Source organism: Dreissena polymorpha, chromosome 4 (assembly GCF_020536995.1).
Source record: "Dreissena polymorpha isolate Duluth1 chromosome 4, UMN_Dpol_1.0, whole genome shotgun sequence".
Lineage (NCBI taxonomy): Eukaryota > Metazoa > Mollusca > Bivalvia > Myida > Dreissenidae > Dreissena > Dreissena polymorpha.
In genome coordinates this window covers 44267293-44280615 of record NC_068358.1, presented here as the reverse complement: position 1 = coordinate 44280615, position 13323 = coordinate 44267293, and the positions used below count along the sequence as shown (strand labels likewise).

The following is a 13323-nucleotide window of genomic DNA, read 5'->3' as shown; positions in this document are numbered from 1 at the left end:
TAGCCCGAATAATGATGCTTTATTTGAAACAGTCAAGAAATCCAATAGCCCGACTATATAATTTTTTTTATTTCTAATAGCCTGAATACCATTTCACCAGTCACGGGCTGTCGGGCTTATACTAACCGTGAAGACTGACTCTTGGTCACCATGTCACAAGACCAATTTGTATGTGTTGTGTAGCCTGTTTTATTAATTTCACATCGACAAACGCCCATCACTGTACTAATCCGGTTTCCGTGTGCAAGTTTTGCCAAGTATTCGTCAGTTTAAATATATGTGATTTGAGCTAGACGTAGCCATCGCCTTGTATTATATTCACAGCACTATAAATTTTCCAGGTTAGTAATTAATACTTATTTATATCATCTCATTTCATTTATGTATGTGCATTTGTATTGTGCATCAATTGATTTGTTTTGTTCATCATTTAATTTGTTTTGTATTTTCATCATATAAAGTTTGAATATATATTAGGAACGAGCTAGACGTAGCCATCTTTAGCTATATTTAGTGCGCTATAAATTTTCCAGAGTGACCTGTAACAACCATACATCATTTTGGTCGGAAATGGGTCCAGGCCCCATGGATTGGGAAAATCATTCGTTTTGACTAAAATTGGGAAATTGGTATTGTAGTTTATTGGCTGAATAATATTTCAAAACTAAGAAAAAGACCTAGTGTTTTCAATATTATATTTAGTAATGTTAAACTGATGGAGCTTGATAGGGAAATAAACTACATGTTCCATAATATGTACAAAAAAATAGTGTGTTTTTTCCCCAGACCCGTGAATTTGACCAAAAAAACACAGCCATACCACACGTGTCTGAACTCTTGGTGTCTTCTTTCTGCTTCAATCAGTTACAATTTCAAATTAGATCTAAGTGGTATTTAATAAAAAAGTAAGTGAAAAATAAGAAATGGCATGTTTGACCAAATTAGGTAAGATTATTACCTATGGCTTGCACTATGTGCATAAATGTAATACAAACGTTTTATGCTCCACAAGTGTGTGAGTGGTGAGAAATCATGTATGCTTTAACTAGTTTGCATTGATAAGTGTCCAGTCAAAGTTGTGACATCTGTATTACCCGGTATAAAAATTTGTCAGACTTAGGTACATATTTTTTTAATTAATTAACCTTGTCAGTTTAACACTTCTCTAAACATGCGAGTGAGTTTTTCAATCATTATAATTTGCAATCAATAGACAATCCCATAAATCGATATCTCCCAGATTACTGGGGTAACACCCCTGAATACTCGCATGTGCTGCCATAATGGTACTGAATATTAATACAGGGACCTATACAGGTACCTGAACAATAAAAGGAATTTAAACCATTATACTTAATACTTAAATAGTTTTTGTTCTTGATTTGATCATCACATAATAGTTCATCTTTTTAAATAAATATTTCTATCAGTTATTTGGTGATTATAATAGAAACAAGGTTCATCTGCATTTTTTTAAGATTCATAAAACTCAGCAAGAATTAGGCCCAGATTGTCATTTTACATGTTATTTAAAGGTGACACTTTTTTGCTAACAAATATCTCCTGTACTACAGTTCATTTAAAATAAAAAATCCTCAAAATTCATTTCCGGCTAGAGATTTTTGTTTTGGCTTGAAAATGTTTTTAAATAAAGATATTATTACAAACAAGAAATATCTTTTAAAAAAGATATACGGCGTTGATTGTGGTTGGAGTTTATGAAAGCTAAAGAGTTCAATGAATGAGATCAAGGATAGCGAATGTCTTTTTTCTGTGCAGTTCTTAGCTGCATCACACGCAGTACGGGATGTTAAGCGAAGTTTTCGCGGCTTATTTTACATTATTACATATTGCTGGTCATAAACCTTTAGACACAAAACAAACAGAAAACCAAAAGAAGAATGGAAGTGAAATTAAAACATATGAGTCAACCGGCCACACACGAAGTATTCGTACATATTTTTAATATTTATACGCTCGTTCTTCGAACAAACCTGTTTTAGTGGTTTGTCGAGCACTGCTATTTGATTCGTTTATTAACAGTTCGAGAATCAATGCGCTCATGCTTAATAAATTAGTCAATATGGTGGAATAATTCTTGTTAAATTAATTAAAAATAATATTTATCATGGTATTGTTGAAAACACATTAAGAATCTATTATTGACATACCATAATTATATCGCTGGATATCTTCATTTAACATCTTTCTGGTCTAAAGAAAATTCCAGTTCACCTAGTTCACGCCATAGCATCTTTATTATATAACGATTATTTTACTAGCCGCGAACTCCGGTCAGCACATAAGGTAGTCGTGAAGACGCAGCGATGACCTGTATATAAACTCTGACATTCACACACACTGGCCGCGAATTGACCCGATACCTAGCGGGTTGAAATGCAATGCATGAAAGTGGGGCCTCGCTTCCACTGCTCTTTATACTTTAACATGTTAACATGTTGACAGGAATATGGAAGTTAGTACTAAATATGAGAACATAGCCTTTAAGTACAAACATTCTCGCGCTGGCAATCCTCTGAAAATAAAAGATGCACGCACAAACTGTATTGATGTCGAGATTGAGTGTAAAACTGTTCTATCTATTAAGCCTTTTCATTAGAGATAAAATTGTTTCATGCTGAACACGCAGTAAAACAGTGTTACAAAGATGAGGACATGTTTCCAATGTTCTGGTCATATGCTCAGCCTATGGGATAAATGAAGTGTATTCATTCTGACCTAGCCGCGGGAAATTTTATTTGAATTTTATTGAACAGTTACAAAGGTCAGGTAAGGTGAAAAGCTGGCGTATACATCTACACCGAAAAAATACACTTAGGTTTTAGACTAAATCGATTCTTTTGTTTTGCTTATAAATATTTCCAGACCAACTACAAGAAATCTGCCAATCAAGTGCTGCACTCCCACAAAGGAAGAGATCAGCAGCGCTATTAAGCAATCAAAGAACGGCAAATCTGCAGGACCTGACACTGACAGCATACCCGCAGAAGCGCTTAAGGCTGATTGGGAGACCAGTGTGGAGCTACTCCACCTGCTCTTCAGCAAGATGTGGGAAGAAGAAGAAATTCCAATGGAGTGGAAAGAGTCACCTCATCAAGCTCCCCAAGAAAGGCGACCTCAGTTCCTGCACCAACTACCGATTAATAACACTGTTGTCTATCCCAGGAAAGGTGTTTAATCGCATCCTGCTGCACCGAATAAAAGACGCAGTAGACCCCCATATCAGTGACCAACAAGCAGGCTTTGGAAAGGAGAGATCGTGCATGGATCAGATCGCAACCCTGTGCAACATTCTGGAACAATGCCTGGAGTGGAATTCGCTTTTGTATGTCAACTTCATTGACTATGAAAGGGCGTTGGACAGCGTTGACTGGGAGTCTCTCTGGATACTTCTGAGACACTACGGAGTGCCAGGAAAGATAACCAACATCATCAGGATGTCTTATGAAGAAATGACCTGCAGAATCATTCATGGAAGACAGCTCATGAGCGCCTTAGAAGTGAGAACCAGTGTGAGGCAAGGCTGCTTACACTCACCTTTCCTGTTCCTGCTGGCCATAGACTGGGTAGTGAAGACATCGATGGAGCAGAAGCAGAAAGGAATTCAGTGCACACACAGTTGGAAGACCTCAATGTTGCCAATGATCTGGCTCTTCCTTCCCACACCCAACAACATGGTAGCGGAAAACTCAGCTAGACTGGGCCTCGCCATATGATCAACAGGGAGAAGAGCAAGGTGTTCAGAACCAACACATCCAACAACACACCCATTACTGTCCAAGGCGAGGTGCTGGAGGAGGTGGACAGTTTCACCTATCTTGGCAGCATCCTGGACAACCGGGGAGGAACGGATGCAGATGTAAGAACCTGCATCAGTAAAGCACGAGCAGCCTTCCATCAGCTGAAGAACACCTGGGGATCCAGCGAAATTGGCATCACCACCAAGATTAGGCTCTTCAATACCATCGTGAAGCCACTACTCCTCTATGGAGCAGAGACCTGGAGAACCACTGTCACCACCATAAAGAAAATACAGGTCTTCATCAGCACCTGCATTAGGAAGATCCTCAAGATCCGCTAGCCAGACAAGAAACTCCAATGAAGAATTATGAAGAAGAGCAAAGCAGCAGCCAGTTGAAGAAGAAATCCTTCAGAGACGTTGGAGGTGGATAGGCCACACCCTTGGCACGCCTGCATCCAATACGAACAGGCAATCTCTCACAAGGAACCCCAAAGGGAAAAGGAAGAGAGTGTGGCCTAGAAACACCTGGCGCCATGACCTGGATGCAGATGCTAAGCAGATGGGCCAAACATGGGGACAGCTGGAGAGACTCAAACAGAACTGAGACGCCAGGAGGAAGCTGGTTGTCAGCCCTGATGGGACCACAGGCGAAGATGAGATGATGATTGGTTGTTACTCCTTGATTGTATACATTTTAAGTATACATAACGTATTTTGGTTAAAGGTCCTTGTAATTTGTATGTCAGCGTATCCAGGTTTAAGTGCGCAAGATTACTGCACAGTACTCCTATAAATATGAGGTCGATATACATCGGTAGATCACGAACTCTAGATTACAAGGATAAGAAACGGGACCTTTACGCCAAATATCTTGTTGTGTCTAAGTCACGTGACCGTGTCGTAACTATCGATCTTTTATCGAAGCGCCGAGGTTATACATTTTGATGTACCCACTCACGTATTTTGTTAAATTATAGTTTCATTTCTAGGCCGATTTTGACAAATTATATATCATTAGAAAGCTTACGTAACGTTGTTTTCAGATATATAAATATATATTAAGTTTTTCTTCTGATTTCGGCAGCCCGGCGAGTTATAACTTTAACTTTTGCAAATATCATACCGTTTTGGAGTTTTAGAATCTAGATTTACGGTTGACATGTTCGTACTTTATACCGATTTGTAGCGTTTATATTTGGAGTTCAGATTTAAAAATAACATCTTGCTTAGGAGAATAGAATTCTGTATATGATAGAAAAAAAATGGTTTAAAAATGAAAGCAAGTAAGGAATGAAGGCGGAAGAAAGTAGCGTGCTGTCCTTACGAACCGAACTGATGCTAAGGTCTTGGCGATTATGCTTTTGTTTAGATACCGGCCATTGAATTTCCTTTGCCATGATTATTATATTTTTTTATGGAATATATTGAAATATATTGTTCTAGAGACATATCAATAAAGCTAAGTATTAATGAAGCTTAATAAATTAACGATTTCAGCTCTTGATTATAACACAGATAGGGTGTTAATTTTATGATGAAACAGCGTATATAGCGGACCCTCTTGATATTTTTCGGCTTTGCATACTTCAAATAAAATGGGTGTCAAAACATTCATGGTTTGTTGTTTATTATCAAAAAGGTAATTATGTAAAATTATATGAAAGGTTATTAACCATAAATTAGCCTTCATTCCTTAATTACTTTCGTTTTTAAACATTTTTTTTTTCTATCGTACACAGAATTTTATTCTCCTAAGCAAGATGTAATTTTTAAAACTGAACTCCAAATATAAACGCTACAAATTGGTATTAAGTACGAACATGTCAACTGTAAATCTAGATTCTAAAACTCCAAAACGGTATGATATTTGCAAAAGTTAAAGTTATAACTCGCCGGGCTGTCGAAATCAGAAGAAAAACTTAATATATATTTATATATCTGTTTACTATGTAACATAAGCTTTCTAATGATATATAATTTGTCAAAATCGGCCGAGAAATGAAACTATAATTTAACAAAAGACGTGAGTGGGTACGTCAAAATGTATAACCTCGGCGCTTCGCTGTACGCTAATTGTAAAAGATTGATAGCCACAACACGTTAAAAAGCGCGGTGGTAAAACATAAAATGTGAATTTCTTGTGTTTAACTCGCTATAAATCTATTAATAACAACGGGAATATACTAAAAGTTATATTTTTTTAATGAGGAATTAATAAGCAACAAGACAACGTATAAACCAATAAAATCGGATGAATAGTTATTGCATAAGATTGAATTTAATACAGTAAGGTTCAAATACTCGATTCATCTCCTATCAATATACACTCCGTGGGTAGATTACCGTCATTACGTATAACTATTTGGACTAACTTGACAGCATCGTAAATTCAGTGGCGTATTTAGGTGGGGGGCTAGGGGGCTAAAGCCCCCCCAGCTGGCTGGCTAGATATGATTTAAAAAAAATGAGCCCCTTACAGTTCCAATCCACTTGTGTATTTCCTGTCATATGCCCCTTATTAGGCCACTAACAGCTGTCAGTTTGTATGATTAGCCCCCAGGCATGTGTACAGACGATCTAACCTTCGCCAGCTTAACTGCACGCTTCATTGACTGTAAGTGATAAACTGCGCTATTTGATTGGCTGAAGGAGATACATTCAACTTATGAAATTCATCGATACATTTAGCTATAGGTAAATGTTTACAAATGGCTGCCGCATGGGACTTCAATCTCCACGCAGAGTTGTCTTACATACAACTCTGCATAAGGCTCAGCACGCCATTTTGTCTACCAAATAGATAAAATCGAACAAACGCATTCAATGTATATTTGAGTGGATATTTAAGATCGCATGCATTAAATTAAGAAATATGACTTTGAAATTTACGATAAATCGTGCAAAAATTTGTGAGTTTTAATGCAACTCTTTGGAACTATTTTATTGCCCATTTACACAGATGGAATAATTCCACGCAATTGACAAATGTAAACAATTGAACATATTTTTTATTGAGTGACGTTAGGCATTGCTTCGACGTATTTATGTATGGTGGTTTCTAAACATCAAAAAACACATCAATTTTATAATAATGAATTAAGACTGATATAAGATATCATGTTATGAGATGGTTTTCTTTTTAGCAGTGAATGTAATGTAACCGTCGTGCAAGAGATTGTTTAGTATACTGTAACCTCAATGATAAACGCTTGGAATGATCATGACATGAATGAGACGCTTTCATAACAATAGTCCGTTCTGAGCACCATTGTGTCACACCGGTCTTTGTGATAATAACGTAGTGACGTCACCATCTATGTATAGAATGTTCTGAGCCCAACACAGAGGTGAATGTAATAGACCAGTTCACGCGTGACGTCACGCGCACCTGCGTGTTTACATCCGGGCTATATTGGTAGTCAAAAGAAAGATACAATCAATGGGGAGAAATAGAGCGTGATCGGTTAAATTTAAACGATTATATTTAGATTTTATTTTTCAACATGCCAACAAGTTGTTCTACGTTTCTGAAACAAATAAGATTGAACACAATGAATAAATAGATCAAATCCAAATAAAAAACATATACAAATTAACCATAATGGTATTTGTCTGGGCAGGGACCTTTACCCTGGTCCGGGAAAACTAACATGTTGACACATTAAATAAACATTTAGTTAAATGCAATAGTTTTCATTTGATTGTTTGCATCATTCTTAAAATCGTTTAAGCCTTTGTATTCCGGTGTTTAATTGCCCCTTTGTTCTGCCTAATCCGATTATCTCGTTTTGATCAGATATTGTCCAGACCTAACTAACAACATGGTGTCATAAATCACACTAGGTGGCAGATGACAGTCTGGTCATTAAACGCATTTGATGATGCCACCATGTCTTCATTCTGGTAGTATTAAGTAACTAGGCATTTGGTTGAATAAATTTACCACCGAAATACTTAACAGTTGCTTAAATTAGATATGTTACATAATTATTGTACAAATTTGAAGTCTATAGATTATCGGAAATTGAACACGGTAAAGATACAAGCCCGTTTTATTTATAAAAAATAAAGTATTTATGAATTATAAAATGTAAATAAAAAATATTTTACGTATTTAGCGGGCATCGGTTAATTATAAATACGTCATTCCGTATGAAGATGTAATGTTACGGCAATGCACGAAATACATCATAAAAACAAGAAATAACGTTTGACATCAATGGGGGTAAATAATTATTAAACAATGTGTATATATTATATTATATATGTATATATATTATGTTGTGTGTGTGTGTGTGTGTGTTTGTGCGTGTGTGTTAACTGTTAGATAGTTGTCACTCATACTCGATCACTAGAAACGAGTTTACAAAATACATGAATACACAGTTCAATTTGCATTGAGGTTGTGTTTTTCAGTTGAATGTTAATATTCCTCAAGTCATTCTCTGAACAACACCCATCCAAATTAAAATTACATGTAAATACCGTCATGAACTTCGCTTTTAATAGGGCTTTGTAGTACGTTTATTTTCAATGAAACACTGACACATTCTAGCTATCACTAATTTTTTATTATTATAGTTTACGCATGCAATTGATAATTATAATTTTATAATTAGATGTATCATTATTTTTATTGAAGCTTTTCTGCAAATAATTATACGGCTAATGCATAGAGCTCTTTGTTGCGTCGAGTTGTCTGTCGTTCAGTCTTCAGACAATCTTAATTACTTTTATGCTAATGACGCGTTCTTTTAAAATGCAAATAAATGTGTTAATGCATTCTTTTGGCACTAAACATTATATTTTTTAAATATTATTTAGGTGTTGTTTTTTTAGTTTCTTTTCGATTTATTGACTAAACAAGTCTCGTTATCCATATGCTTTGCGTTAGCTGTAAGCAATGCTTTTGACTACCAGTGCATTGCGCATGCGCGAAAATCGGGAATCAAAACAATAACAATGAACTGGCCTATGTTACCGTCGTGCAAGAGATTGATGGGACTTGTGAAAAACAATACCCTCCAATTACCTTCAGTCGAGAGGTTAAGGAAACAACTAAAATAATTTCTGAATGAATTCAAACATTGCCGCAATAAACGATGTACCTAAAAAGATTGATTTCATTCCTGTTAAATCCATGTCAAAATTGTTTACTTATAGCGTGTTTAACCACACAAAGCCGATAGTTCCATACACATCCACAAATGACATACACTTCGCGCGTTGTTTACCTTGAGTCGAGAGGTAACATCCGAAAAGCGAGTGTACTGGATTGCAATAGACATGAGGTCAACAAAACTTCGAAAATTCGATTCATTGAACAAATTTAGAGAAACCGAAAGATTAATTTTACTTTTTTATAACTTTTATTTACCATTTAACAAGTTTCTGTTTTAACGGTCGATCTTCTTTTGAGCAACATTGACATGAAAAAGTGCTCAAGAACTGAAAAAACTACATTGTTCGCAATTTGTCCCAATACAATTTCGGCATATATATATACATGTATTACTATTAAAAGATTTGATAAAATTATCATCAAATCGGGACAGGGTATACCTAGTTGCAATAATCCAACTCCCAGTAATTGACCCTCCGGGTCCTGGGAGTTGCAACTGGTTTCGCGATTTACCATAGCAAAATCACCGCCTGAAATCCGAGCGGTCATTTATTGGTAAAATTAGCAACATAAACTATTTTCTGGCATGAATAAACACAAATAGATCGTCAATATATCTATAATGAGCAAATTAAGATATCTTACATGATATGGTGTGCTCGCAGAAGAAAGATTTTAAACAAAGTTTCAAACACGTCAATCGTAAATGTAAATGTCAACTTGTTTGCATATGGAACAGTTTTTATTAACCAAAAGAAAAATTAAAGGAACGCACGCGGTGTGTTTACAACAACATGTATCAATAAACGGTTTACCTATGCTTTTCTCCGAACATACAATTTATGTTTTTAAGAAAGGTTATTTTCAAATATTAAATATTTGTTTTAAATGGACAGAAATTTTATATATAATTTGTTCAAATTTTACTTAATACTTATGTTAATTGTATATGAATAGCGGTCAGATCTGCCGTAAGGGAATTATAATACAACATCTACAGCAGCAACATGTATTAGCTCTAAAGCATACAATTGCTTTAAGCCATATACAAAATAGAAAATAACAAAAGTGTAATGCATGGACTATAAGAATTGTGATTTCCCCAGGCGATTTTAGCCCAGCGGTCTAAAATGCGAGCTTGAAATTCTCACAAGCGCTTGCTGTCTGCTTTCGGCCAATGTTCAATCAAAACATGCACGCTCTTATCAGCGGTTTGTGCATAAGGGGCTTAGATAACATGTATGAGCGATTTACGGGTCGTTTATAGGGATCAATTATGGTGTTTGTCCCTAATAATGGCCGATAAGGATCTATTATTACCGGTACATGTGGAGTAAGAGCAATTAAAGATATGCTCAAATTGTTTGTTTGTTCTATTTTAATAGTTTAAACCTATTTATTGTAGCTCGATTGCATCGAAAGCCGTAGGCTTATATAAACGCTCTTGAGTCCGTTTCCTAGGACTAGAACCAGTACTTGGTGTCTTTTGGGGGAGATCGAAGGAACGCTCACAGTGGGGTTTTAACCCGTGACTTCCCGATCTCTAGGTGGACACCATATCCACTACGCCACAGTGATCTTTTAAATATTTTATTTTTTTACGACTATTGCAGAAAATAAAAAGTATAAAAAACTTGCTTCAAAAACAAACCGTAACTGATGTGTGTTGCGGTTGTGCGTAATTTAAGTTATAAATACAATTAATTGGAATCAAACGTCTTATTTGATTGCTCTCGACCATTTACAGTAACATTACTTCTCAAAATCATAGAACATTTCATACAAATGTTCGTAAAATAAACTTAACCAATTAAAAATCAGTGTTCTTTATGGCATTTGCCGAAAGTTCAACGCCAGATGTGGACTGGTAAAATAGATGTTTGTAGATACAAAATGCTCGTTTTCATTATTGTTTTGCATATCTATTCATACGACACATGTACACTAAAATGGTATTCAAGTGTCGTATGAATAGATATATTCGCGGGAATTAATTGTGGCCACAAATAAATAAACACGAGCATTTTGTATCAGTTCTACAAAAATCTATGTAATCATATCACATCTAGCGTTGAAATTTTGGATATTGCTTTAAGGAACACTGATTGTTAAGGTGTTAACTTTATTTTACGAAAAACTTAACGAAATTTTCGTTGATTTTGAGCTTTATAGAGACTTTAAAATGTGTTCAAATTATTTTCTTAACGCCGACTATAGCTTAACAGTACCAATATTTAATATATTCAGATCCAATAGATATATAGTTTCTTTCATATTAACGAAATTCGCTATATACCTGTAACACATTTTTCTTTAGTCTTTGTGCATGACAGAATACAATCTAATAAACGACCAGTAGTTGGAAGCAAGATTTTCCATGGGTCACAGAAAGTTTTTCAATATTATTTTTGCTTTCTGTTTATTTTGGTTGTTATTTAATATTATAATATATGACTTAAATGAAATGAACTGAGGACAAATACATAAATATTAAAAGAAATGTTGTGATTTGGTAGCTCCAAAGTAGTGTGGATTTTGATTTATAACATTTAGAAAGTATATAACGAATTCGACACCAACCGCCTGTCGCAGTGCCTGACCAAATTCCTGGGGAAATGCCAGTATATATATATTATTCGCTTGTTATTCTTGTTTGTTTATCATAACATTTTAATTGCACAGCAACTGGAACAACGCTGACAAAGATCACACTCACATACAGAACAATTCTTTAAAACGCAACCTTCCCTAAGGCATAACACACTTTCACCCATCTCTTTAGTCAACAAAGTCTTTACTACAGACAGCCTTAAGCACTCAACACTCTTAAACGTCTCTCTCAGTCAACTGTCTCCCACTAACGAACGACCATACGGATAGACAACGGCAAGGGACGGGTTCTATATGCTTTTATTTTAATATGTATTTCAATATTTACACACATTATCAAAGCTTTACAATATGTACACTAGGAGACATACATCTATACACTGTTATTTTAATATTTATTTCATAATCACACACAGTATCAAGCTTTACAATATGTACATAAGTAGGCATACATCTATATACGTTTATACTAATATTTATTTCATTCCGTTAATTAATTAAGTACTAAATTGTATAGCATGAAAAAATAAAATATTTATTAAGTATTCCATACTACAGCCTTATCTCTAGGCAACCCCTTTCAGTAATAGCTTTATCTACCCCTCGATAATCAGTACCCTCATCAGCTCTGAAATGGCCTATTGCCTTATCAAAGACATTCGCACGTGTTAACCCCTTTGTCAATGCACCGCAGAGTACATAACAGGGCGGTAGACTTGCTAAGCATGTAAGAACACCCGACACTACATCCAGATTTTTTCCGGATTTTCAGTTCAATTAGCATACAGCGCAATAACTGTTTATACAATGCCGTATCTAAAAGCACGGACTCTGCCACTAATCCGATCGCAGCGAGAATACAGTAATAAGAATGTGTCATAATTCAAACTACACTGTTATGCGGCGCAATACAATTTCAACTGCTACCACAAGACATCGTCAGATACTACAGTTAAAACAATTTGTGCAGTGTAACCTTTTCTTTTGCTTTGTTCAAATCGACAATTCACAACTTCCGCCATGAACGATTTGTTATCAAGTTTATGTTTTGAGCATTTCTCAACAAAATACACGCACATTGATGTCGATTGCAACAGGTATTGTGTTTGTAACAATGTATTAGGTTGATTTAACTCGATTTTATGTACATATGTGAGACATTATTTTTTTACATTGAATTTAATTTTAACAAGAAGAACTATGAGCTGTACGTATGTACTCATAAAAGCTCAGAGCATTCAAGAAGAACTAACTAGCGCAGTGGTCTGCAATTTAATGAATTCGTTTAATGAAGAGTACCGAAAAAATGCACGGAAAAGGCATAAATTTGGACTTTTTCAGTTGAAGTAAGATTTTTAATGCAATTAAACTGTTGTTTTTTTCTTATTTTAGTCGTGTCTATAATTATTTTCAAGCGTAGTAATGTTATTAAAACAAAATACTGGTTTGAGAGACATTTGATTTACCCCTGTGTGTCTGTCTGTCTGTCTGTGTGTCTGACACACTTGATGTCTGAACTAAAGTCCTTGTTTTACATGCACTTTTATCATGCAAAATGCTGATTAGATAGCATGAATTGCATTATTTGAAGGTACGATTTCAAAAAAAAAATCAACGACGGAAGGGGACACCCCTCCCGCACCCTCCCCAGTTGAGCCCCCCCTCGGAAAAAAAACTGGATACGCCTCTGTAAATGGCTACGTAACACAACAAAAAATCTAATTGAACAGAATACAACATTTTATGAATGGGTTACTTTTTATAGACTGTTGACAAATTAAACGATTAATATTTACCTGATAATTAAAATATATTTCGATCGACGTAT

At 35.4% G+C, this 13323-nt stretch overlaps 1 protein-coding gene across 1 annotated transcript; it reads left to right on the top strand.

The window, feature by feature from the left end:
• The first annotated feature begins 3284 nt into the window (after positions 1-3284).
• On the top strand, positions 3285-3737 carry LOC127878381 (uncharacterized). The gene has a single exon (XM_052424907.1). The coding sequence runs from the start codon at positions 3285-3287 to the stop codon at positions 3735-3737; it is 453 nt and encodes a 150-aa protein (XP_052280867.1).
• The last annotated feature ends 9586 nt before the right edge of the window (positions 3738-13323 follow it).

What these genes read in the sequence shown, in the direction of transcription:
- LOC127878381 (XM_052424907.1), top strand. Translation starts at nt 3,285, where the DNA reads ATGGATCAGATCGCAACCCTGTGCAACATTCTGGAACAATGCCTGGAG.